Source organism: Haemaphysalis longicornis, unplaced genomic scaffold, assembly GCF_048455015.1.
Source record: "Haemaphysalis longicornis isolate Haplotype H1 unplaced genomic scaffold, Haemaphysalis longicornis Haplotype H1 scaffold_6, whole genome shotgun sequence".
Taxonomy (NCBI): domain Eukaryota; kingdom Metazoa; phylum Arthropoda; class Arachnida; order Ixodida; family Ixodidae; genus Haemaphysalis; species Haemaphysalis longicornis.
Genome location: NW_027526407.1, coordinates 159,911,497 through 159,935,598, shown reverse-complemented (window position 1 = coordinate 159,935,598; position 24,102 = coordinate 159,911,497). Strand labels below are relative to the sequence as shown.

At 46.5% G+C, this 24,102-nt stretch overlaps 1 protein-coding gene across 1 annotated transcript in view; it reads left to right on the top strand.

Annotated features, from left to right (window-relative positions):
- The window catches only part of LOC144143340 (amine oxidase [flavin-containing] B-like), an 84,687-nt gene that overhangs the window by 36,563 nt on the left and 24,022 nt on the right, over positions 1–24,102 (top strand). Inside the window, exons 8-13 of the mRNA XM_077675108.1 lie at positions 3,456–3,597; positions 6,761–6,821; positions 12,041–12,129; positions 14,637–14,796; positions 21,642–21,738; positions 23,039–23,150. Coding sequence (XP_077531234.1) covers positions 3,456–3,597; positions 6,761–6,821; positions 12,041–12,129; positions 14,637–14,796; positions 21,642–21,738; positions 23,039–23,150 — 661 coding nt within the window. The remainder of the gene's footprint in view (positions 1–3,455; positions 3,598–6,760; positions 6,822–12,040; positions 12,130–14,636; positions 14,797–21,641; positions 21,739–23,038; positions 23,151–24,102) is intronic.

Here is a 24,102-nt window from a genome sequence, read left to right as displayed (position 1 = left end):
ACTACCAAATGAACAATAGGATCAATTACAGTGCAATATGTAGCCCTTTCATTCATCACTTTAGCAATGCGTTATTGTTACACCAAGGAGAAACGTTATTATCGCAGTCATTTGGAGGTGGTGAAAAGTCGCCGCGCGTTTTATATCAAAACACCAAAACGTAGTTGGTGGATAAGTGGCTGGTCATTCGTGGCCAAGCAATGCCCGCACGTGGGTGACCTACGGCCGATGATGGCGTCGCGTGAAAAACTGGTGGGTGGGTCACGGATAAATAAACTGTGCCCCACCAATTGCCAGTGGCCGTAAGGTGCCTGGTAGGATCATACACAAGGTCCTAGATAATGTCGCACCGCAGTGGAAGTAGGAAAGAGAAAACGAGGGTGAGGACCTGCTAAAGGTGAGGGGCACGTAGAATGCGTGTGGGCGCAGGTGAGCGTATTGCGGGGAGAAGATGCGAGGTTAGGGGAGTGAGGAGATGCGGAAGGAAGGAGGGAGAGTTGGAGAAAGTGGGATGAATGAGGGCTGTCGAGGAAGACGGGGGAAGAGCAGAGCGAAGGTAAGCGAAAGACAGTTGAAAGAGAAGACCGATGAAGGAGTGGGGAAGGGAGACGGCATTGACAGGTGCGGGCGGATCCGGAACGGAAGGTAATAAGGGGTGTCCATAGCAGGCGAAGCAGAAAGGCTGTTTTATTTCAACGTCAGCCGAAGCGAAACGGGCAGATACGCGGTCATTTTAAAGCAAAGCTACGTACATTCAGTGGTTTTAGCAGAGGACGCGCAAGTTAAGCCTTTCACCAGAGACACAATACCGGCGACACACCACTCGAAGCGCATCGGGTGATTCGGCGGGCCCGCTGTCAGCGCTGCGCACAAGGCCCCATTTTAAGTCACTCTGCTCATATCGCGGCAGCTCCCGTCGCGGCGGCGACGGGGCGGCCGCTCAGCTGATCGACAGCCGACAACCCGCAGACTCCCACGCATGCGTCGCTGGGGCGTCTCGGGCGATGTGACTGATCTTTTGCTGCATTCGCTGAGAATGAAAGCAAGGCAGGGCCTCCTACGGTGAACGTTGCACGGGACCCATCTGACTGATTGCAAAGGTTTGGGCGCAGCGCTGTTAAAGGGATAAAGGGACGCAGAAGTGAATTTTTCAAGCTCCTGTTTTTGCTTGCACTGCGTAGACTGACTCAAATTAGCACACTTTTCATCGTTTATCTGGTTGAAAAGTCAGTAATTATTTTACAAAGCGCGAAAGAAGAAAAACTACAATGCGCGGTTGCGGCGGCCGCACCAACTAAAGGCAGTGACGACGGGAGGAGACACACCGTGATTGGACGATACCCAAGGTTAGCAACCAAACAAGTTTCGGTTTCCGTTCTGTAAAACAACGTGCTTCACATCCGTCGGCATTGTTGGATGGGCATTCTCAATACGTCAGTAATAGTAGCTCCGCGCTTCTGCCAAGTTGTCGGCTGTAAAATGCATAAGATTAGGCTCCCAGGACAGCTTGGAATCGTAGAAATCTCTAACCGAGGCCTACGCACTGGCTGAACGCCCTCCGCGTCCCCGCAGACGCTCAAATGCCATGCTTTGTTCTCCCATATTTGGAGCTGGCCGCACTCATGCCTGTAATGTAAAAAGCGTGTTCGCACCAGGCCAAGGGTCTGTTGACTCTGGCCTGTGCCAACTGCCTGCAAGCAGTCGGTGCTTATGGCAACAGCACGCCTATAGACGAGAACTCGCTAACGCGCCAGTGTCAGCCTGCGCGCCTTCTGTGAACTAGTTCGTGGAGCAATGAACGTTGCGGCCAAAAAAAGTGAGCTCAGCACAGAAAACATTGGCGGAAAACGACAAAGTAACTTATATAAAAAAGAACGTACCCGCGCGGATTCCAACTCGTGACTTGCAAAATACTTGCAATGACATACCTAGCGCTCAAGACCAGTCGGCCACGGGCGAGCGCTGCCGACGTTGGAAATATAAGGTGTATAATGTATAACAACTTTACCCTTTTATTTAGTTTTAGCATTCCAAGCAGCTTAGGCGACTATTTGTCGTATTGCGGTCATGCAGTAAGCGTCCCCCAAGTTTCTACAACATTTCATGTCTGTCAATAGCATTTCTTAGACAGAAAAGCGTTCGCAGATGCGTAGTCGTGCTTCTGACCGCTGTGCTTGTTCGCCCACCGTAAGAAAGTGCTTCCCGCACCCTAGTTTTACGCTGTACGGTAAAACTATCAGTTGATTTTATTTTCTTAGTACCTATATTGACTTCGCTGGCTCTTCTCCTGCTTTCAAGAGGCCTTATACATCCTACTGGTGTACCAGTTAGCGAAGCTTCGCATGTGCGCTTGTGCAGCGCTTGTGTGACGCGACCTTGACGTGGAGGTAGATACAGCGTACAAACTACCAAAAGTAAAGAAAGGCACATTCTTCCATTCACAAACGTGTCCTGGCTTCGTTTCAACTGAGCGAACGAATTGCGACGACCCGTCGGCGACAGGCAAACGAAACGCTGTGCCGACTGACTCAGTCAGAAGGCCGGGGAGCCGTGCAGTAGATTAGCCAATTGCCAGCTCATCCCCTCCCGACGTCACACGAAAACGCCACAGAAAATGGGCGAGGGTGCAGAGAGGAGGAGAGCATTTTCGAATTGATTTTTCTACTAAATAAATTCACGTAAATGCGCTCAGACTGGTCGAAACAGGGCCCAAGGACTCCGGACTGCAATTCGCGCTCGTAATCCCGCAATGTTTACAAAACACTTCAGTGTCCCTTTAACGGACCCGGCGATCCACGTGATGCGCTGCAAGGGGTGCGTTGCCTGTGCGCTGAAATGAAGGTCAACGTGCTTCCGATGCCAAAACCGCTGGAGGTGATAAAGCTTTGTTTGAAATTAAACTTTGTTACGCGACCTAACTGCAATGGTGGCAAAGCTATTATGTGATATGTTTTACTGTATTACATGTAAGCTGGGGGACGTTTGCGGCCACAGAAAATAATAATTAAAGCAAATATTAAACTCCAAAAAACATATCGAATAACTATTTACCAATATCGTCATTAATTATTCCCCCATGACAGTCGGAGTTGTCTGGCGGGGACTCACAAGGGAGCTGCGATGTTGGTTGTATACCACTCAAACGAAAAGCCCAATCTCACTGGGAATAGGGTTAGCCCCCTTTTGATCCGCGAGTCAACAGCATCTGGTTCAACTCTGATACAAATTATGATCTGCGTACATGTTCGCCGGGCTTTATCTACCCTATTTTCTTGCAACATTCTTTTCTTGGAGACTGTTACCGAGTTTTGCGTGTGAGTACAGTTTGATCTGAGTAGTGCCGGTTTCTGGTATTGCCTCGTCTAGAAAAATCTACTCATAGACGATGGCAGCAATGTACAGCATGCTTGCCGCAGTGTGTGTCTGAGTGACGTAGTGCCCTGGGGTTCATGCAGGGGCGGCCGTGACTACCTGTGGGCCCTGGCTCTGGCGCTGCGGTCTGATGAGCCGAGGCAGGTGTCGCTGCTGTGGGCACTGTGGTACGCGAGGTGCTGTGGAGGGATACGAAGGATGAGCAGCAAGACCAATGGCGCGGAGGTACGCTTGAAGACGGTCGAATTTAAGCAGGGAATCATTTGAAGTAAACACTCGACAGCAACACAATGATGAGGAGCGAAGCCAACTATGGGCTTAAAATAGCGAAGCTACCCCCAGACGTATAAGGTGTACCGCAGTGCAAGGCTCCAAAATAATTTTGACAAATTTTATTGAAAAGTCAATATCACGCAAAACCTTCGTACGCATTGCAACAATGCGCACCTTTGGATTTACTTTCAATAAAAGTTTGCGCAACTCACGTTGGGCTTGTAGAGAGGTTTAGAAAGGCTTGAGAAATTGCAGCTTCAACCGGAGAAAAACGTATAACGAAAACACGCATTGCTTTACATAGTGTTAACGCGTTTTTCTCCGCTCTGAGACAATGGAGCCCAGCCTGCCAAGCGTGTCTCGATCGGAATTCCTGAGTGGTGTTTGCTGGTGGGTCGATTAAATTTATATTTCTAACCAATGAAGCAATAGGAGTAAGCAAAGTAGAAATTATATGATCCCTCTCGAACAGATGACAACGCACATGACCGGTTGGGATAGCCTCAGAGATGTCAAACAAACTTTATATTTGTATTGGGAACAATGTTCAACACCCAAGCTTCTGTTTGCCGTACGCCGCAGTAGTATAGTCTCTGTTCAGGTATAGTACAAGCTTAACACACTTTGATACGGGCTACTATACCTTTCGGTCACACTGCACACCGCGTTTCCTAACTACGGATCAAATCTGGCTGCGTTAATAAAAACTTTCATTTCATACGCAGAGATTTGTGTCTTACACGAATGGTCACCACAGTTGAAGATGAAGTACACTAAATAGGGACTTTTCGAAAGGAACTTCTTGGTAGGATAAATAGCAGACGCCTGGTAACTTTGCTCAATCAGTCGTCATGAGAATTGCTCTAAACAACCCCTCTTTTGTACGAGTGCTCTGCATCAAGACGTTCAAAAAGTAACGTCTTCTTATGGTCAGAAGCAGATGCCTGTTGACGTTGCTGAAACAGTCTCCATGAGAATTACCCTTAAGCAACGATTCTTTGGTTCCAGTGCTCTGCATCAAGACTTTCTAAAAGTAACTTCTGGGTGGGACAATGGCCCATGCCCGTTAACTTTGGTCAAACAGTCTTCAAAATAATTACTATTAAAAAACCTCTTTTGTTCAAATAATCTACTGTAGCGATGGTAACACCGATGCGCCTCGACGCGTCCATGTGTCCCCACTCATTGTGCGTATTGTTTTGTTCCACTCTGTCGGCGGGAGCGAAAAAAAATGGACGCCACCGGCGCCAGGTATTAGGCGTCCGCGATTTGGGTGCGCTCGCTTCCCTCATGTAGTGCGGCACACGCGTCTTCAATTTTCGAGCGCAGCGCGCGGCACGTGCACTTTTCTCTTCGATTTACCGACGGTGCAAAGAGTGCAGGATAAGGTCACGGCTCTTCCTGCCCTTCCACGGGCTGAGGTGCAGAAGGAGATGACAAAAGTACAGGACGCGTTATGCAGTGGCGGCGCCTGCACTGAAGTGGCTGCACTAATAATGAATTCATGCAGAAACTGCAGGCCAAATAGAACAGACCTATTGCTCCCTGAGCATGCGTTGTGGTAATGCCATTCTTACCTCCTGACCGTCAGTACGACCGAAGGGTGGAGATAAAGGCGCTCGAATAGTTGGCGCAGAGCTTTTCAGTGCGAACCGGTTGAAGGGGACTGCCCGCCACCCGAAGGCGCTGACTTCAACGAGTGTGCCTAGAGCTGCGACTGCACGCTGCCACACGAACACTCTCTCCCGTGGCGGTTTCTGGGAGCCAGAACTCCACGCACCTTTTCAGCCAACCGTGCGGCGGTTTGGTACCTTTTCGTACTTCGGACCCACATAAGGGATCGTGCCATATTGCCCTCCTTGTGCGCTGCGTTCTTTTTAATTTTAACGCAATAGGAACTCTATCTTGGATTGGTGCGTCATCAATAATTGTGTATACGTGTGAATATACATTTCTTCCTCATCTATCTCCTTCGTCTTGTCATCGTGTGCCTCACACCTCATTCACGAAGACACAACCAACATCATCGATGAACGGAACTTTATTTCTACCAAAAGGACAATTCTGTCAAAAGTAACGAAATACAAATACCTGGGTCTCTGGATTAAAAAAAATCAATCCGGGTTAAAACACATATATTATATAATAACAACTTCACACGCATACTTTTCTTCATAAAACATATTCGTCTACTCGCTGACAATGCCAGCGTCCATCCTGCATTGGAGTATGCTGTGGTCATATCAAAACCAATACGGAACAGTAATAAGCAAACACTTGATTTTGTTAGAAAAAAGGTTGTTAGTTTCGCGTATAACCCATCCGGGCCTGCATCGGATACTCTTGAAAAGCAAACTGCCAGCTATTCTGGACCGAAATCAAATGTTGCGGTTGGAATTTCCAAGACGGCCACTATGTGGTCGACACATTACATATTTTTCAAATTTCGCCTGGTTACGCGAAAGACAGACACGCTGCGACTATACGCCACGGCAGCAACCAACTAATCGTTTCAGACATGTCCTTTTTTATGGAAATAATTTACTGTAATAAAAATAAATACGAAATGTTCCTACATGACCATTACCGGCTTTGAAGATTCTTTGCACTATTATATGTTATAATGGTTTGTAGTTTCCTTTTGTTTGTTTACTGTCTGTTTTTGAGAATTCCCTCTATTGGTAATTGCTATATACGTTTGTGCTTTGTTTCCTTTAGATTGTTGTTTGCCACTTTCCAACGATATTCCCTCATTTATACCGCCCCAACCAAGTTTTTGAAAAGATCGCAATAGCTATAGATAGTTAAACAAATGAATAAATCTGGTCTAATTCCCAGTGGCGCGTGCGATTGATTTACGGCTCAAAACCAATGATGCGCAAAAAAACCGTAATGAGAAAAAACTTTTATTTCCTTTTTGTAGCACGTTCTTCGCGTATCGACGTTGAAAATTATTCTCTGGCAAGCCCGTTTCTGTGTTTCTCACCAGAGTCCCAAGGACATTTCCGCACATTTGTAACCTAATTATTAGCGACATGTTTGTTCCTTTGTCATGATCCAAGCATGACGCGTGCGAGACACGCTCTTCGTTCTTGGTGTTTTGTAACTCACACAGGAAAGAAAATTCGAGAATGGCGCCATGACCGTTTGCCAGAGGCTGCTAAAGCTGCTTGAGGGTAAGTGAACGGATGTACCTCCAGTTGCCAATAAGCGATGTACTTGGGTGCCCCATCAATCTCTTTAGCTGTCCAGCTATTTCTCTTATGCGCTTTTTTACTGTTTCAGTGAATTTTATTTTTTTCTACAACCAAAGTGAATATGGAGCTACATATTTTCTTTCAAGCAATTCACAAATGTTTTGTAATATTTTTGCACAAAAAAAAGATGTCGACAAAACTTTTTTACGCATGTCGCGGGCTGCCATTTGTCCCACCTTTGGTCAAGATGCATAGCCACTATTTCAATTACAAATAAATTATCGTACTATCAGTTTCTGAGGGTGGAAATTGTGGAATACACAAGCGTTGACTTAGTAGCCCGATGTTTTATTTCGTGAAGCTGTAATATCTGAATCTTGCATCTGGTATTACAATTATGTTCCATGTTGCTACTAGGTACATTTTGAACTTTTAGCTCTTCATGTGGCATTTTTGTCAGTCAGCTTTGCTGGCATGATATTTCGCAGTTGGTTCTTTCTGTCCCCTTTCAAGGTTATATATAAAGAATCAGACTGTTAGCCCACTAGCAGTTATGCAAATGCCTTGCGCCTAAAAATAATGAAAATGTTGGATTGGCGTTGTCAATGAACTTTTATGGGCGAAGTCCTTTAGGGTTTCGTGATGTCGGCGACTGCTGTTGTTGTCGTCTAATGTAGTCAGGGCACTACAACACCGGAACACTCGTTTTCTATCCCCTCACGCTAGAACGTAACACGTACTAACGGAAAATTGTAGAACGCATAAAACCGGTTCAAACTACACTAATATGATATCAAGATTCTTGTAGACGTGTTCGAGCAGGGCGGGGTCGACGAACAGCCGCAGAGTAGGTAATCGCCTGTGGCTCGCCGGGTGCCTCGGATGGCATAGAGGTGCTCAAAGCGTGTTGAACCTCTTCGTGGATGACGTCAGTCAGGGAAGCCACTTGCGGTAGCGGCGTCGTCGGAAAAAGCTTCCGAAGCTCCTCCCTGATCACTGCTCGGATGGTCTCGCGCAGTGTGTCCGAGCTTGTAGCCCCGGCACCGATCGTCTCGGAAACCAGCCCGTTGACCGGGCGATCGTACTGCCTCGTTCGAACTTCCAGAGTCTTCTCCATCACGGCCGCCTCAGACGCGAATTCCGCCACCGTCTTAGGAGGGTTGCGGACAAGGCAAGCAAAAAGCTCCTGCTTTACCCCTCACGTGAGACACCTTAGTTTCTTTTCTTCTGTCATCTCCGGATCCGCACGTCGAAACAACCTCTTGATCTTCTCAACAAAGATCACTACCCCTTCTTTGGGGTGTTGCGTGCACGTTTCTAGCAGAAGTTCGGCTCGTTCCTTTGGCACGGCGGTGGCGAAAGTTTTAAGGAATTGACTGCAACACAGATTTTGGCGGGCCAGTTTGTGTTTGTGTGATCTTGCTTTCGTCTCGTTCCTGCGCTGTTTGTGACTCAGTTTTAAGGAACTCGCTCCTGAAGAGAGTCCAGTCAGTCAAAGAGCGTTAATGGTTCTCGAACCAAGTTCGAGCTGCATCCTCCAAATAGAAAAAGACATGCCGAAACGTTTCTTCGTCATCCCACCGGTTAAACATCCTAACATGCTCCACTTTCTCCAACCAGTCCTCGGGTATCTTCCGTGGGTGATCCTTGAAATGATAGGTGGTTCCCGGCGTTGCTGCAGAACTACAGGATGGCTCGATGCGTTAGTCATCGTGGATGCGTTGTTCATGGAAACGGTCGTGAATTCTTCCACCTTCAATTTATCTGGCAGTAGTCCAAACTCCGGCTCTAGGCCTTGCTGTCGGCGGCTGGAACGATTTGGGCTTGCTTGATGACTTGAAGAGGGTTGAGGGTGCATGTACCCCGCACCTCCACCAGATGTCGCGTTGCCGAAGACGACGCAGTTGTCTTCAAGAAAAACAAGTTTATTGGGCGAACTTGTGCTCCTCTAACAACTCAAATAATACATAGGCGGCGAAGCAGCAGCCAGCAAAGTGACGTACGCAAGCGAGCGGCGGAGATCGAATGCGCGGCGTCTGCTTTGCAGGCTTTTATCTTTCGGCGCAAGGTGTTTCTGGAACCGTCGATTCACACACAGAGCATTGTAGATCACAGACGATTATATTGGGCTAGCTATGTTAGGGCGAAACAGTCTGTTTATCTGAATGTGATAGCCCGTGCGGCATAAAAGTAAAGAGTGGAAGACGTGCCTCGTTTGGAACGCACATAACACAGCCGGGCGTGGCCCGGCAGTAAAAACAAACAATAAATAAACAAACCCATACATGATTCGGGGCAATATACTGGCTTATAAAGCGTTCTCGAATAAATCACGGCGGGTATCTTGTATTCTAGAGGTCGTTGAGGTTATGGTAATAGACAGGATTTAGTAGAATTCCCCAAAGTGATTTAGGTTTCTGCAAAGAAAAATTTGACTTTCACCTCAATGCAGCCGTGCAGCTAGATAGGAAAGCTGTACAGCCATATTTTACAGCTGTACAACTGTACAACTATTGCTACAATGTTTTGGTGCACTTGTAAAACACTTTCTTGAAGGGTTCAGCACTCGCACATGTGAATCATTTTTTCTTGCATTGGGCACTCCAAGTGCTTGCCAATTAAGCTTATGTGTGATCGAACTTTTTGGTTGGCTAAAATCATTAAGTAGACTAGCAAGTTTAGAAGTCGCTCTACGGGCAAGTTTTATTATGTACTACAGTCAGAGAGGTCGATTGGAGTCACTTATGCGGCTTACGATGTGGGCGTAATGCCTCATGATCGTACTTTTTCTCTTGCGTATGTTTTTTTTATTTAGCATTCTCACTTTCTTACGTACAGCAAACAAAAGGAATAGGAACAAAAGTGGCCAAACTGCACCCGTCTGGGTTCCTGACTCCATGCATTCTGCATAACAGGGAAACAGAAAAGAGCTCAACTACAATATAAACACAGAGAACGTAGACACGATTTGTATAGGCACTAGAGATTAGATATAATAAAACATATATTGTGTACAAAACCGCGGTTACATTGCAAAACAAAATCGGAAGCAGACAGCATCGCACAGAAAATACAAACGACGTCAATGATTTCTTGAAACAAATAGGAGATGGGCACTCCTCACTTATGTCCATTAAGTCCTTCAAGAGCGTAGGATAACATTGAATGCCGTAATTTGTTCGGATCTTAGGCGTTTTGTAATTACGAGCTCTAAATACAAAAAACTGATTTCTGGTTAGATATGCATGTCCTTTTTTACTTTCCTTTTTGTGTGAATATATGTACATCGCAAGCTTGCGCTTGTGAAGCTGGAAAATATCGATCATACCATAATTGGTGCAAAAAATCTGCAACACTATCCGTATATCTTAAGTTTTCTATTGCTTTATAGATCTTTTTGTAGTTGAAAGAGTGCGCGCAAATTGGAATCAGTTGTTGCGTCTTAAATTAGTAGGCAATTCAGCAAATTAGGCTGAATCATGCCTGAATATATACTAGTTCTAAACCTTGCAGAAATTTGGTTCATTATCTGCCACAATGCGTCTATTATGAGTGACAATTTTATCTTCATATGATCGATATATTCATTCCAGGATAAATATCGTTAAAAAACACGCCTAAAACTTTAATAGTGTTAGTGGATTGTATTATGGCATTGCGGAAGCAAATTTTAAAATTTTCTGACCGGATTGTATTTTCGGCTCTGAACAGAACGTACATTGTTGTGTTGATATTTAACTGCAATTCATTAGCGCACAGACAGTCAGAGAGTTACCCTAGCCAACAATTCGCCTCTCTTTGTGGTTTCATTAGGTCACTTCCACAAAAGAAAAAATTTGCGTCTGCGTTCAAAACTATTTCTTGCGTGTAAAGAATATTGGGAATATCTTTAATACAAAAGACGAAAAGGAGAGGAGCGAGTATCGATCGTTGGCGTACTCCCACTAATATCGCACGAAAATCGGACGACGTGGCACCTAGCAATACAAACTGCGTACGATCTGTCAAATAGCTTTTGATTAGTTTTTGTGCAACTCCTCTAATGCCACACGGACCTATCTTGTCCAATAAGATGTCGTGTTTCGCGGAGTCGAACGCCTTCCTGATATCAAGGGAAAGTCCAACCGTACACAGTTTATTCTCAATGTTTTCTTTCAGCTTTTCCTTAACTCCTAATAACGTAAACGCAGTCGACTTTTTCTTTTGGAAACCAAATTGTTGAGAAACCATCACTTGCAAACTTTCTAAGTATTCATTTATTCCTGCCAAAATTACTCGTTCTATAATTTTGAAAAAAAAACGTTAAGAATCCAAATTGGACGGTAGTTATTTAAATCATCTTTTTGACCACCTTTGCGAAGAACCGTCACACGGGAGATGGAAACAACCCGTCGCGAAGTATCACAATTACATACATGACTAAATGGTGTTGCAATTGGTCCAGCCTTGATTTTGGTACAGCCTTGATTTTGTAAGGGCCTGCTGCGCTATTATTATTCAAGGAACCGATATTTTTTGAGCTTCTAAATCGTCCGACGGACTTAAAAAGATGCTGCCTTGAACATGGGAGTTAATGTATGTTACGGAATCACGTTTTCTTGTCGTTTCCAAACTAGCAGATTCCACCAACCGCCGTTGAGGTTAGTGATTAGGCCTGACGTTTGACAGCCCTACTATCAAACATAGCAACCTTCTATCCAACATCAAGTCCATACTACAAGCTGTGGTACCCTTTGACGGCGTCAGACCTCAAAGCAAAACGTCAGACCCAACGTCAGTAAAAACCCTCGTCTCCACGTCCTACTACGTCGAAAGCATATTGGGTGCTCCTTTGGCAACAGTGACTCCATTGTCGAGGCTTTATCTTGTATCCAAGAAATCCCGACATGCAGGAAAGAAGTGATCTCGTTTAAAAAGTGTGTGCAGTACCACAACGTGACAAGTTATACAGAAACCGCACACTCTACACTCTGCCAAAGGATGTAGCGAGTATCTGATAGCCAGTAAAAGGCTCACATCTGGTGTCTCTTTAGAAGCAATAAGGTGAGGCCACGGACTTATCTACGAGCATCAGCCGCCGTCATGCTCAGAATTATGCAGGGTGAGATCGTTTGGTTGTTTCTAGCCAAGAGCTGTTTGAAACTGCATTCGAATCTGATTACTCGTGATGTGCTTATGTTGCCAACGGTCGTTTTCAGGCAAGGTAAAGTTCAACACCCAAGTGTGCGACCTTAAGCAGGACGAAAAAGGAGTCGTCATTGGTGCCCGTGATGGCCAGGAGTTTGAGGCAAGTGCTTGAGCATATTCGACCCAGTGGGTCTGTAAAATGTGGTTGTGTGCGATAGCCTGTCGAAAGTTCGGCTTTTTTGTTTACGTGTGACGAACCCATGTGCGTTTAAAAGATTTTTTTCTTATTTTTTCAAATATACTCAGGAAATTTTCTTTATATTCATTATATTCAGGAAAGTATATCCAGGAAAACTACAAAAGGTGTATAAAGAAAACCTTGAATAGATATTTAATTTTGTTCCAAAAAGGTTCTACATTAGGCAGAGTGCCAAAAGCGCTTCTTTAGGAGAGTATTACTTTGTCGCCTTGTTCTCCAAGAAGCCAAACAATGTGGCATGTACTTAAGGGGACACACACTGGATTTTTGCGCGCAAACGCCGCACGCTGAGCGAGTGTACCCAATTGCCGGTCAGATCGAACTTCGCAAGTAGCGAAGAATTATCTGCAACTCGTTACTGAGGATCGGAGCTTTAGATTGCCGGTAGGCATGAGAAGGAGCATTTTTCTCATACGACGGAGTTGGTTATTCTTCACTCAACGACGGTTCGCCAACGGTCGCAGTCACGGGTGTCTGTTACACTGGAACTCACAGGCGCCCATACTAAACACCGCTTAAATGGCATCACCAGAAATAGTTGGCGGGTGGTAATAAAATTTCTTCTTTGAAAACAGGCCCTAAAACACAGTTTCGTGTAAAAATAAAACACAATTTGGGGGACAGCAACTTTAGTAGGGAAGGCTACAGAACGCCAGTTCTGTCCGACAATTAATAAGAAACTAAGTTGCTGCTGGGCAACTGTTTTTTTTTCGAATGGTTGAATAGCGCATTACCAAAGCTTCCGGCAGTCTAAGGCAAGAACTAAGTTCGGACGCTGTTTAGAGCGAGGTTGGTGGTATGCTTGCAAAGGTCCGAACGTTAAATGCTACAAAGAAAACAGAAATACACTGTTTCAGGTCCCCAGCAGGGTATAGGAGCCCACCCTTCCAGAAATTAGGAAATATGTAAAGTACTGGTAAATTAAAAGGACACGTACAGCTCGGAATATACCTGCATCTTACTTCGCAATGTATCTCTTTACAGTGTCATCGGTAAACGTGCAACAACATCGCTTTAGTTTGATTAACCTTCCTGTATTCCTCAGCGCCGTCTCCGACATTCACGAATTTGTTGTAAATAAGCACCATACCATTTGCTCAAAGTTTAGCAGTAACAAGCATAGGACGGGATCGACGTGAAGCGACGGTACAAATAGTATGCATTCCGTTCCCAATTCGTCCATCACAAATACTTTTCGTAATATATCTTTGCGAGGACGAACGAAACGCAGTGCTCTCGCGAAGCCTGGGATGCTATTTTATTTTCCGCTTGCTAGTTATCACTACGCTGGTCGCTCCTATGACCTCACATACGTGGCCAACACGCTGTCTAGTCGACCGCACTGTGCTTTGCATTTTGTCAATGTTGCATCGGCGGGCTACCAAAGCGCAGTCGCCGCTGTTCAACAGATGCCGCGATTTGCTTCAGCCAAGTACCAAAGCGCGGTTGGTGGCGTTTCCGCCGGCACTGACAAGCTGTACCAAGCGCTTCTCTCACCTCGGCTAAGTTTGGTGGTCAGAGGGACGGTACCCTGTCTTGTTTGAATTTGTACCAAGAGTAATAGAGTTAGCTTAAAATGAGAATGTTGCCCCTTCTCGTGAATACATAACCAAAGAGGTCCCTCCGTTACGTGACGCAACTGAGATGCCCTCATGGAGAGGGGGCATGATGGCGGGCAGAAACATGCTGCCAGGGAACTGGCCATAATGGGCCTGATATGAATTAGAGTTCTTATGCAAGTCTTCAATGCCACACGTCGTAAGAGGATGAAACGTAGCAACCAGTGGTTGCACATTCAAGGAGGTTGGTAAAATGATTTCTATCAGTTCTTGTTATAACGTTGTTCAATTCCCCCCGTGTGAAATCAACGGCCGTAGGAACCACAAGTGGAGCTCTGCGAGATAGCAGCGCCTGCGTGACTAAGATACCCGAAAGCTGAACGCTGGGAAACTGGGATTCCGTCAGGAATGGAACAGCACATTCCCTTTTGCGCGTCACTTGAAATGTGCTGGGCGTGATTGTGTATTTTTTCTACGCTGCTTTTTTAGGCGTTAAAAACAAGAAGCCGTTCCTAATTCATGGATGTGGTACCGTTGGTGATACCACAACACTGGTGCGCTTAGAGGAACTTCTTGGTCTAAACTGTTCTTCGTGTGTTCCTCCGGTTCACTTTGCTCTGCCTCCACAATTTTAGATATCCTATATCGTCTGTAGTGTGATTAAGCGCGGGGAATCCCCCACAGTCCAAATGTTAGCTAGAAATGAATGTCCAAATAATCCAAAATATTTGCGCATTGCGTGGCAAAGGCAGCCAAGCATAGGTGAAAGTTGTTCATTTGGGTCCTGCATCTCAACTCCGACTAGTGCTACCTTTCTATAAAAGCACCATGAACATTTTGTGGGCGCAGGCTGACTACGCCATCATCGCCATACCGCTGCCGATGCAACTGAAGCTCCACTACGAACCGCCATTGACGCCGCTAAGGAACCAGCTAATCCAGCGTGCACCCCTTGGCTCGACGATAAAGATGCACCTCTACTACGCGCAGCCTTTTTGGAGGGAGAAAGGTAAACCACCGTTTTCGTGCTATGTGATGTGCTGAGCACTACATCTTACTTGAGCAAAAAACACGTTAACTATTAGCTTTCGGATTAATTATGCGAATTTTATTGCACTCTTGATGTTTGATGTGCATTTCAGGGTGTGGTGTGTAATTGAGAAACGCCCCAACGTCGTAAAACGCTGAATACTGCCTTGCTAATTATAAACCTTCAGGTATGCTTGCATACTGAGCATTCGTCTACTGGCGGGAGTGAACCATCTTAGCATATATTAAGATCTTGGGCTGCGTTTAGGTGTGACCGGGAAGATGTGAGTAGAGGTGAGGCTCACTTCTGATGAGGCTGATTACGTGGGCGAAGTAGGCATAAAGTAGTGATTCGGAGGTCGTTCTCAACTGTTAAGCTACACATTTTGTGCATTATTTGATAAGTTTAAAAAAAAGCTGGCAGCTGATAAACGCGTGAAATAACAATACAAACCACTGAGCTACGCTTTCCAGTTCTGTGTATACGAGGCATAAGACCATGCGTTACTATGTTTTGGCCATCTTCTATTGGTGGACTGTCCTGTGGTTTTTATTTAAAAATAACTTCAAATACAAAGCCTAAAAATCATTCAAAGAAGTCTGCACTATGCGCCTTGGCAGCATTGTTTTAATTTAGTTTTACGTAGTTGCAGAAATCTATATGAACCACACCGAGATAAGCGCGTCATCAACGTGCTACGTTATTTTGGTCCCAATATGATCCTGAAGCAATGCGCAGCAGCGGAAGTTTTGCCTGACACTAATTCTTGGCAGTTGCTCGTATTCAGTACACGCGTATCCTTGCTGCCAACTGGAAATAGGACACTTAAAAATCGTAGCGGTAGTCAATATCAATGTTATATTTGATGCAATGTATCTTTATATTTGTGTTTGTGCTTTAAAATTCGCTGCTTACGTACTTTTTGAATTACCTTTGTTAGTGATCCAATATATTATTTTTTTTTTCATATGGCCGTCAAGGTGCTCAAGTTTTGCCTTTACTTCTTAGAACTACGCTATTTTTTTGCAACCAGACTGCCGAAGAGCTGCGGCTATAAGTGGTCATTCGCATCTGCACGCATTCAATTACTATATTCCATAACCAGAACGTGCCTACAGCGCGAATTGGAGTCTTCTCGGTCACGGCTCTCAGCTGCTGCGTCTAAGGAAGTGATGGCGTGGTCAGAAATTCACGGCGGCGCGCGCCACTACGCCGTTATCTCGGAACACGTCCCCGCCACCCAGCGTGTTGTATATCGGGTTTGATGCTCCCGCCCAAATGTCACAGGGTTTCGATGACCCACGCAACAAGGAGGATGCGAAATACGTCCACCAGTTGCCTCACTCGTTGTTAAGTACTCCCTCGTGGGTGCTGCAATGCGCTAACGTAGCACTCACTCGTGGGTTCTCTTGACGATGTCCTCGGCGTGAACTGCATCTCAGGAGAGGACCGTGAACTACGTCTGAGTAAGTGAAAGCACATAATAATGAAGCCCAGATGGCACGGACCGCTCAGGTGCCATCTGGAAGCGCGGCGCCACGCCCAGCGTGTCTCACTGCCTCCCCTCACACTTTTACGATGCGTCGCCGCCGAAGAGCATCTCCTGAGGTCTAAGCATACTGTTTGCACTATCACCACATCCCGCCGACGTTTTCTTTGAATCTTTCTTTGCCCGGCGCCGATGTAAAACTACAGTATTGGCCACCATATTGCTATTGACTAAAAGAAGCACGACTGCACCAGTTTAAAATGGTCAATACGCTTGATGACTACCAACCGCCTTCAAAACACGTCATAATTGCTGCTCGGGCGGGAACTAAGATATATCAGCCATTTGACAAGTTGAAGGTATATTGAGGGAGGAATTTGTTTTTGCCTTTGTGTGAGGGGGAACCCCGTAGGGTTTTTTTTCGGAAATTCAGTGGCGACTGCGTCGTGCCAGAGTGCCAATAACGGGACGAGGCGTTTGGAAAGAACATCACAGAGCGTATAATGGCGAAGAAACGCCCATGCAGCCAATTACAACTCAAACCCACGCCAAGTTTCAATGACCCTAAGGAATTCCAAACCTGAAGAGCGCACAAAGGAAAGGCCTCACCAAAATGTTCGCCGTGATGAGGCGCTGTACGCAGGGCCTCGTGGGTTCTCGGAACGATGCGAGGGGAGGTGTGAACGTGGTACAATGACGCCGTCACGCATGCCGGAACATCAACGAGGAACATGCACCGTTGTCCTCGTATACAACGGCCTGCTCGGCCCCCGCTCTCGATCAGGCACCAGGTAACAGCCAGCAGTGGAACAGCAGGTGGCTGGTCGTCCAAGGGCGGAGCACACCGAAGTTGCGGGCCTTCACAAATCAGCAACCGCAGTTCGGCACCAGGACGCCATTGCGGGGCCTGGTAGACCCTTCTCGAGCTGGGTTCGCAAAAGCCCGACGGGCTTGGGGTCTTTCGCCTAGACGTCGCGCTCCTCTCTCACCACTCCTATGGGCGTTCTCCTCCGGTTCCAACCAGCCCATCCCAGCTCCTTGCTTGTGGCCTCCTCTTACGTCATCCGCTCGTGTCGCTTGCCACTTCTTGTTCTCGGGGCGACTACACTAAGCGCAATCCCGGCAGCCCGCATTCACACCACGAGCACCGTATTGGCATGTTTGCGCCTCGTCGTCGTCCTCGCTGTCATCACAACAAGCGCCTCACCTAACCTAGGCCACACCCTCCCTGGACAAGTTTTTTCCAAAAAACAACTGCACATGGACATGACAAAAACAGTCCTGGGTGGCCGTACCGGAGGGCCCGCATTTTAGCCTCGTCACACACACGGGGAGACCTTCACACTCACATGAAAAACATCACGCACAATTGCACACCAGAACTTAAACACGTGTCCCCCCAAAGAATGTATAAGGACTCAACATCAAAAGTGTGCAAAACACCTACGAAGTAACAACCGTAAATGAAACACGGAACGCCTAAAAGTACACAGGCAGTGTGTAGCAACACTAAGCGGATGCAAATATTAAACATGTATTGGCAAGGTACCGAGGCTCACGGGTTACCACGACAAAAGGTAGACTGTTTGAGCTTCTATGTTATCAAATCCTATGATTGCAGCTACACATGGCCTGACATCTGCGCCTACATCCTCTTACCGCTAAATTACAGTCAGAGTAGTTTTCTTGAAATCCCTAGAATCTGGCGACAGGGAGCCGGCGCCATTGGGGCTACTCGTTCGAAAGCTTTATCGAAAGAACGTCTGTATCCATCCGATCCATTTTCAACTTTGTGTTTCCGAAGTGTCCTTGCGCAAGTGTGGCGCGAACGGACGTACTTACACACATGTACTACTATTCTAGGGAACTTAAAAGCGTCCAAAACCCGAAGTGTGGTCTTTTTTACCTTGAAGTGTGTACGTTCTTTACAAAAAACGGTTTACACCCAACCGCTTGCCGGCAGCTTCCTTGCCAACTTTCTCCCAAGTTTCAACACATCCGAAGGCTTCCGTCTTTTTCTTGTTCAGAGCGAAGCTCCTCCAGGGTTCAAGTCAATGGTTGGGCTCGATAGCCTGGGGATTTCCTCCTGCGCGGGGTAGGGATTGGAGGCATCGCAAGCACCTGGAATATTGCCCGTGATGACGTCATACATTGGAGTGTCCATGCACTTCGAGGTGGCCTTTCCGAGAAACAAGGCGATAAAATTTCAACCAGTTCCTCTAGGACCTCGACTGTCTTGCCGTTTGCTAGGTGCAGCTGAGATGTTGTACTTGTTACTGCCGAATCGGGAAATATGGAACGACGGACCCCCAGCGTGCAACTACCTGTGGCTCTCAGCACCTACACCTCCCAAACAGCACCTCAAATCTAGGCAGTGTAGAGTTTCCTTGTTGAACCACGCCCATAAACTCGCACTTCCTGCTCCTCCTAGGAACAGGCATGATTACAAAGTTTTTTTTTCATATTTTTCTTTCAAATGACACCTTTGCGTCCAGTAGCAAACACACAACATGGCGTAACCACGCTTTCGTCCGGCTCTTTCCAAGACCAGGGTTCCAGCTTTTCTTTAAACCGCAGCATGTTAACTTGATGGTTGGCCTGAAGGAAGTGATCGGCGCCTTCCGTCATCTCTAAGAGTTTTTTTTTCCAGTCTCTCTCCCTAAGGAATACTGCTAAAGAGCTGTGGCAGTTTGTCAGGAATAGTTCGGCGGCAATTAGGTCCCGCACTGCGTCATAGCTGTTAGCGGTCGCTGACTTCTCCTCCCAGCGGTCGAAGAAATTCTTCAGATACCTGACATACTGCTTCGCTGTTTCACCGCCTTGCGGCTTTGTGCGCCGGAACCTCTTCCGGTATTTTTCTTCGGTGGAACGGGACTGTCGCAGTGGCGCCACTTTATTCTTATTATAGTGGATGGAGTCGCCCAGAGACAGCCTCCCACAGGCTTTCAAGGCCTCGCCTTCTAGGCAGATGCTGAGAACCGTGGCCTATTTCTCCTTCGGCTAACACTGTCAGTTTGCGACTTGCTCAAAGCTCTTCAGGTAAGCATATAAATCATCGCGAGCTTCATTGACGACGGTGATAAATTTAGCGCATTTACATTAAAAACGGCGCCTTATGCGGATGCCGCGTCAGTATCAGTGGGCCCAGGGTCTTTATTCTCCCCGATTTCAGCCAACGTGAGGATTACTGCAAATTTATTTCCTTCCTTTCTTCTATGTGCAGCTGGACTTGTGCAGTCTCGCACTTTGCAGCTCGCTCACCTCACGCCATCGTGGGACCATCGTCCCCCCACGCCCGCGACTCTGCATCACGCAACCCGAGACGTTTTTCTGCGGTGATTAAATCTTGCGCGTTCAATCTGGACTCATGCTGGGGACCGTCCGCGCCGTAACCTTCCGATGCTCAAACGTCCTCCTCTGGCCGAGGACGCCCCTTTGTAAGGAAAACCCTCGCACGCCTATTTTCGGGTACTCAGTGGTGACTGCATCTTGCCAGTGTGCCAATAACTAGACGAGGGTGTGCGCAAGGAACATTAGAAAGCATATATTCCCCAAAAAAACACATGCAGCCAATTGCATCTCAAACTCACGCGAAGTTTTCCAGACCGTGAAGAATACCAAACTTAAAGAACACTAGAAGCAAAGTCCCCAACAAATGTTCGCCGTGATAAGGCGATATCGGCACGGCTTTGTCAATTCCTGCGACGATGCCAGGCGAGGTTCGAAGGTGCTAGGATGAAGGCGTCGCACGTGCCAGAACGTCGACAAGTAAGATGCACCGTTGTTGTCGTATACAACGGTCTGCTCTGCACTCGTTCATGATGAGGCGCCAGGTAACTGCAGGTAGCGAACAAACAGTAGGTAGTTGGTCGTCCAAGGGCGGGGAACGCCGAAGCTGCGCGCCATAACAAATCAGCAATCACGCTTCGGCCCCAGGATGCCAAGGCACCCGGTAGACCCTTCTCTGGCTGGGGTCCCACAACACCGACGAGCCTAGTCTCCCACATAGACGTCCACTTCTCCACCCAGCGCTGACCACTCCTACTAGAGGCGTATACCATCGTTTGCAGCCGGGCCTTCCCAGGTCCTAGCTTTTGGCCGCCTCTGGTTGGCCCCCGTCATCCACTCGTGTGGCTTCCTGCTTCTTTCTTCTCGGCGCAACCACAGTAAGCGCAATCTCTGCGGGCCACAGTCACGCCACGAGCACCGCATGGGCATGTTTCCGCCGCGACGTCATCGTCGTTGTCGTCACAACGAGCGCCTCGCTTCACACCGTGCCAGTGTTGTGTCCTGAAACATTGTCTGCTGCCAAATGTCTCAATTCGCTCGTAGTTGTAATACTTTTTTCTGCCTAGGTGCAGCTCTAACATGCCAGCAAGTACTAATATTCAGTCGCGCGAATATGTGACCATGGGAGTCATAAATGGGGAGGAACAGTTTTCCCTTGCACTTGAAGTACATGTCTAACACGCATGTTCACCTGTTCCTTCAAAACTGCGGAGGCTGATAAAGTATACAGGCTGATTATGCAGACCGTTCAGCTGTTCCTCCGAAACTGCGGAGGCTGATGAAGTATACAGGCTGCTAATACCGACAGTAAAGTGGATAGGCCACAGTAGCGTCTTCACACTGCTTGTTCTTTGCTGATGAAGTCGATTGATCTTGGAGCGTGTTAGCTGACATACAATAAAAGTTTTATATGGAAACATTTTTCTGTGAGCATCACACCCAAGAAAGTTACGCTGTCAGCGTGAAACCTCACGTCTGAAAAAAGCTGCATTATTAGGTAAATTTAACATGTGGTGTGTCTATAACTATAGGGATGCAGATGATAGGAGTCTCTAAAAGTTTCTAGAGCAATAAAAATGCACCACCGCTAGAGTTAACACTGCGTCTGTGTATGCTACCGAAGCAGACTTTAAACTGAGGCTCGGATGATATGCACGGGGCATTAACACGTTGACATCAGACTGGTGATATGCCCCGGATAAAAGTCCCCCCATTCATGTGTTTGTGTAAAGGAGATAAGCCGACTTTAGGGAGGCCAAGTGTACAGCAGAGCAGATGAAAGACAATTTTACACATAGGTGTGCAATTATCAGATTTTGTGTACCGTTCCTTAGTACATTGTCACGCGAGGCTATGTACGGGGTTTAGATAAAACAGTTCAAAAAGAGCACACATACACATAAATGTGCGACCGACGTAATTTCTATATTTAAGCTGTCGTTGACATCACTGAGAAGCTAGGGTTTCGACAAGGGCACGCCTGTTAGCAAGAACTGCAGATGCGTATTAAAATTATGAGTGCAACCACCTTTGCTTCAACCTGCAGGTTACAACGGAACCGTGTCTTGCAGCGACAACGGACTCTCCTTCAATAACTCCGCGGATGACTGCAGGCCGGGCTTCCCACTGGCTGCACTGACCGTGTAAGATGGTCTCGCTTTTTCGGCAAAGCCCCACACGGAGCCGTAGTTTGCTTCCCCGGGCTACGAGACAGCAGGTAACAAAAGGAGAATTTTTCAGTCTACGAGACAGCAGGTAAAAAGGGGAAAATTGAGGAAGTGATTCTGCAGACTTCAGCGGACGACGTCTCTTGATACTGCACGTGTTGTTGTGCTTCTAAAGAGTGACGCAAAAAAGCTTAGATGCCCCATGATGGAAAAAACTGCTGCTGTCGTTGTAGTCCACGGCACAGAAAATTACCGAAGCTGTAACGTTTAAAAACACATCTGAGGTCATGTGACCACTGACGCGGTGTTTCAGAGTATAAGCTGAGTGCGTTATCACCAATAGACCGGGCTTGTTGCCAGCGGCGAAGCAAGAGTTCACTAAGTTCGCGTAGCGCACACATGAATGCGCGTGACATGTGAGCATGACGGCACGTGAGTGGAATAGGGGCACCCAAGCTGTGGAAAACTTCGATTTCGGTATAGGTGTGGCATGCCATGGCACCAGTCTGCCTATCGAAATACGTCTCAATAAAACACGAAGAAACGAAAATGAAGAATCAGATATAAACCCAGTGTAGCAGTAAAGAAGCACTTGTTAAGTATTCCCCGGATGTCGCCTTGAAGGCACTTAAGCGTGCTTAGTTGCCTGGCGGCCATTTTTCGTTGAAATTCAGGCTCCTGCTTAGCCATGCGGACTTTGCTACTCATGTTTATTCAGTGTGACGAGTACGCATTTTTGGGTTCTTGATGTTACCCAGTTGACCATTAGGCACCTGAAAATTCCTCATGTTTTACACGTGTACTGTAAATTGAACCTATCAAGAGATGTAATGCTGTTATCATATCGCGAAACACTGCAACGAAGGTTTGCAACTTTATTCCGATTTAGTTTACTTGTAATGCTTATTCTGATTAAGAGCATGCAGATTTAGTACAGGCTCTAGGGAATCGACGCTCTCTATCGCTAACGGCTGACCGGAATTACATCTGCCATCGCTCTCGCTCAAAAGAGAGCACTACTCTAAGGCTGCCAAACTGTAACTCCTCGTAGCCGCCATAGAAGCTGAATAAACGCGGAAGATCTACCCCTTAAAAACCACGAACGACCGTTTTTATGCATGTTGACATAATTTAGCACACATGGGCAGCAAAGCGCACTAACGCAAACGTATGTTGTTTAGCTCAAACCCTAAGGGTCTTATTTCGAGGCAGGTGTCGATGAACTTGCTCCTCAGATTACATGCTCACTGTTATCTTACTTTGGCGCTATGTCCAGGTTTGCGATAGGTGACAACGCCTTAAGGCTGCAAGACCTTCCGGAGCAGATCCGACCCAGGCTTATTGCAACCGACCTGGCTAGAGCGTTCGGCGACGAAACGGCCCGTCATGTGAGACTTCCTTCTATGTGTACAAGTAGTGAAGGGCACCTAACTAGATAGACAGCTTTTCTTGGAACCAACACACAAGTGCTGTGCATATGACCCTGGAAAATTTGAAGGGGTATATTAGCCAGATATAACCCTATTTCAGTTATTTAGCAACTAGTTAACGTGGTCATGCGAAATCAGCTTGAGCAGCGTAATTTGAAAATTATAATTACAGGGGCGATCCAGAACTCTGCAGTCTGATCATTACGCTTCTTCATGATGCATAATCTTGTAACCAAACCTAGTGTATCACTAATGGCACTCCAGCTTCACTAACCGCTAGAATATCAATTAACTATAAGGTTATTATCGCTGATATAGATTAGTGAGCGTTTAAATTGTTTATGGGAGCTGAGTAAACGTAAATAAAAAAAACTCAAAGGAAACTGGTCGTTACTCAGTCCAGAAAGCCGAGAGCTGTGGCTGAAGATCACATGTGGCGTCCTTTTCAAAATTAGCCAAATCAACTTGAAACAAACTTTAGAAAAAAAACGAATGTTTATTACCGGAAGTAAATGCAACGCTGTGATGAAAGTGGTTATCTGACATGTTTTACATGTCTTGTAGGGGAATTTTATGGCCACAAGTAATAAAAAAATGCAATGAATTTCGCGATATTAGGTGGATAAGTTAGAATTGCATTCGCACGGAATTGAAACGTTCAAGTTGATGCGGCATTTTTTCGAAGCCTTATTATTATTGTATTTGAAAAATAGCCCGATGGCGTTTCGGTGGAAAAAGGCATTAAACATGTGCAACAAGGCTTCAAGATCATAAGCACTGTACATGATGAGCGGGTGAGTCCCCTTCGAAGCATTACTAACTCGTTTCGAATTCTTCCATGCGATAATTTTCTTGGGCAAGCCTAAAGACACGCACGAAGTAAGCAAGCTTTTAATTGCCTTGCTATAAG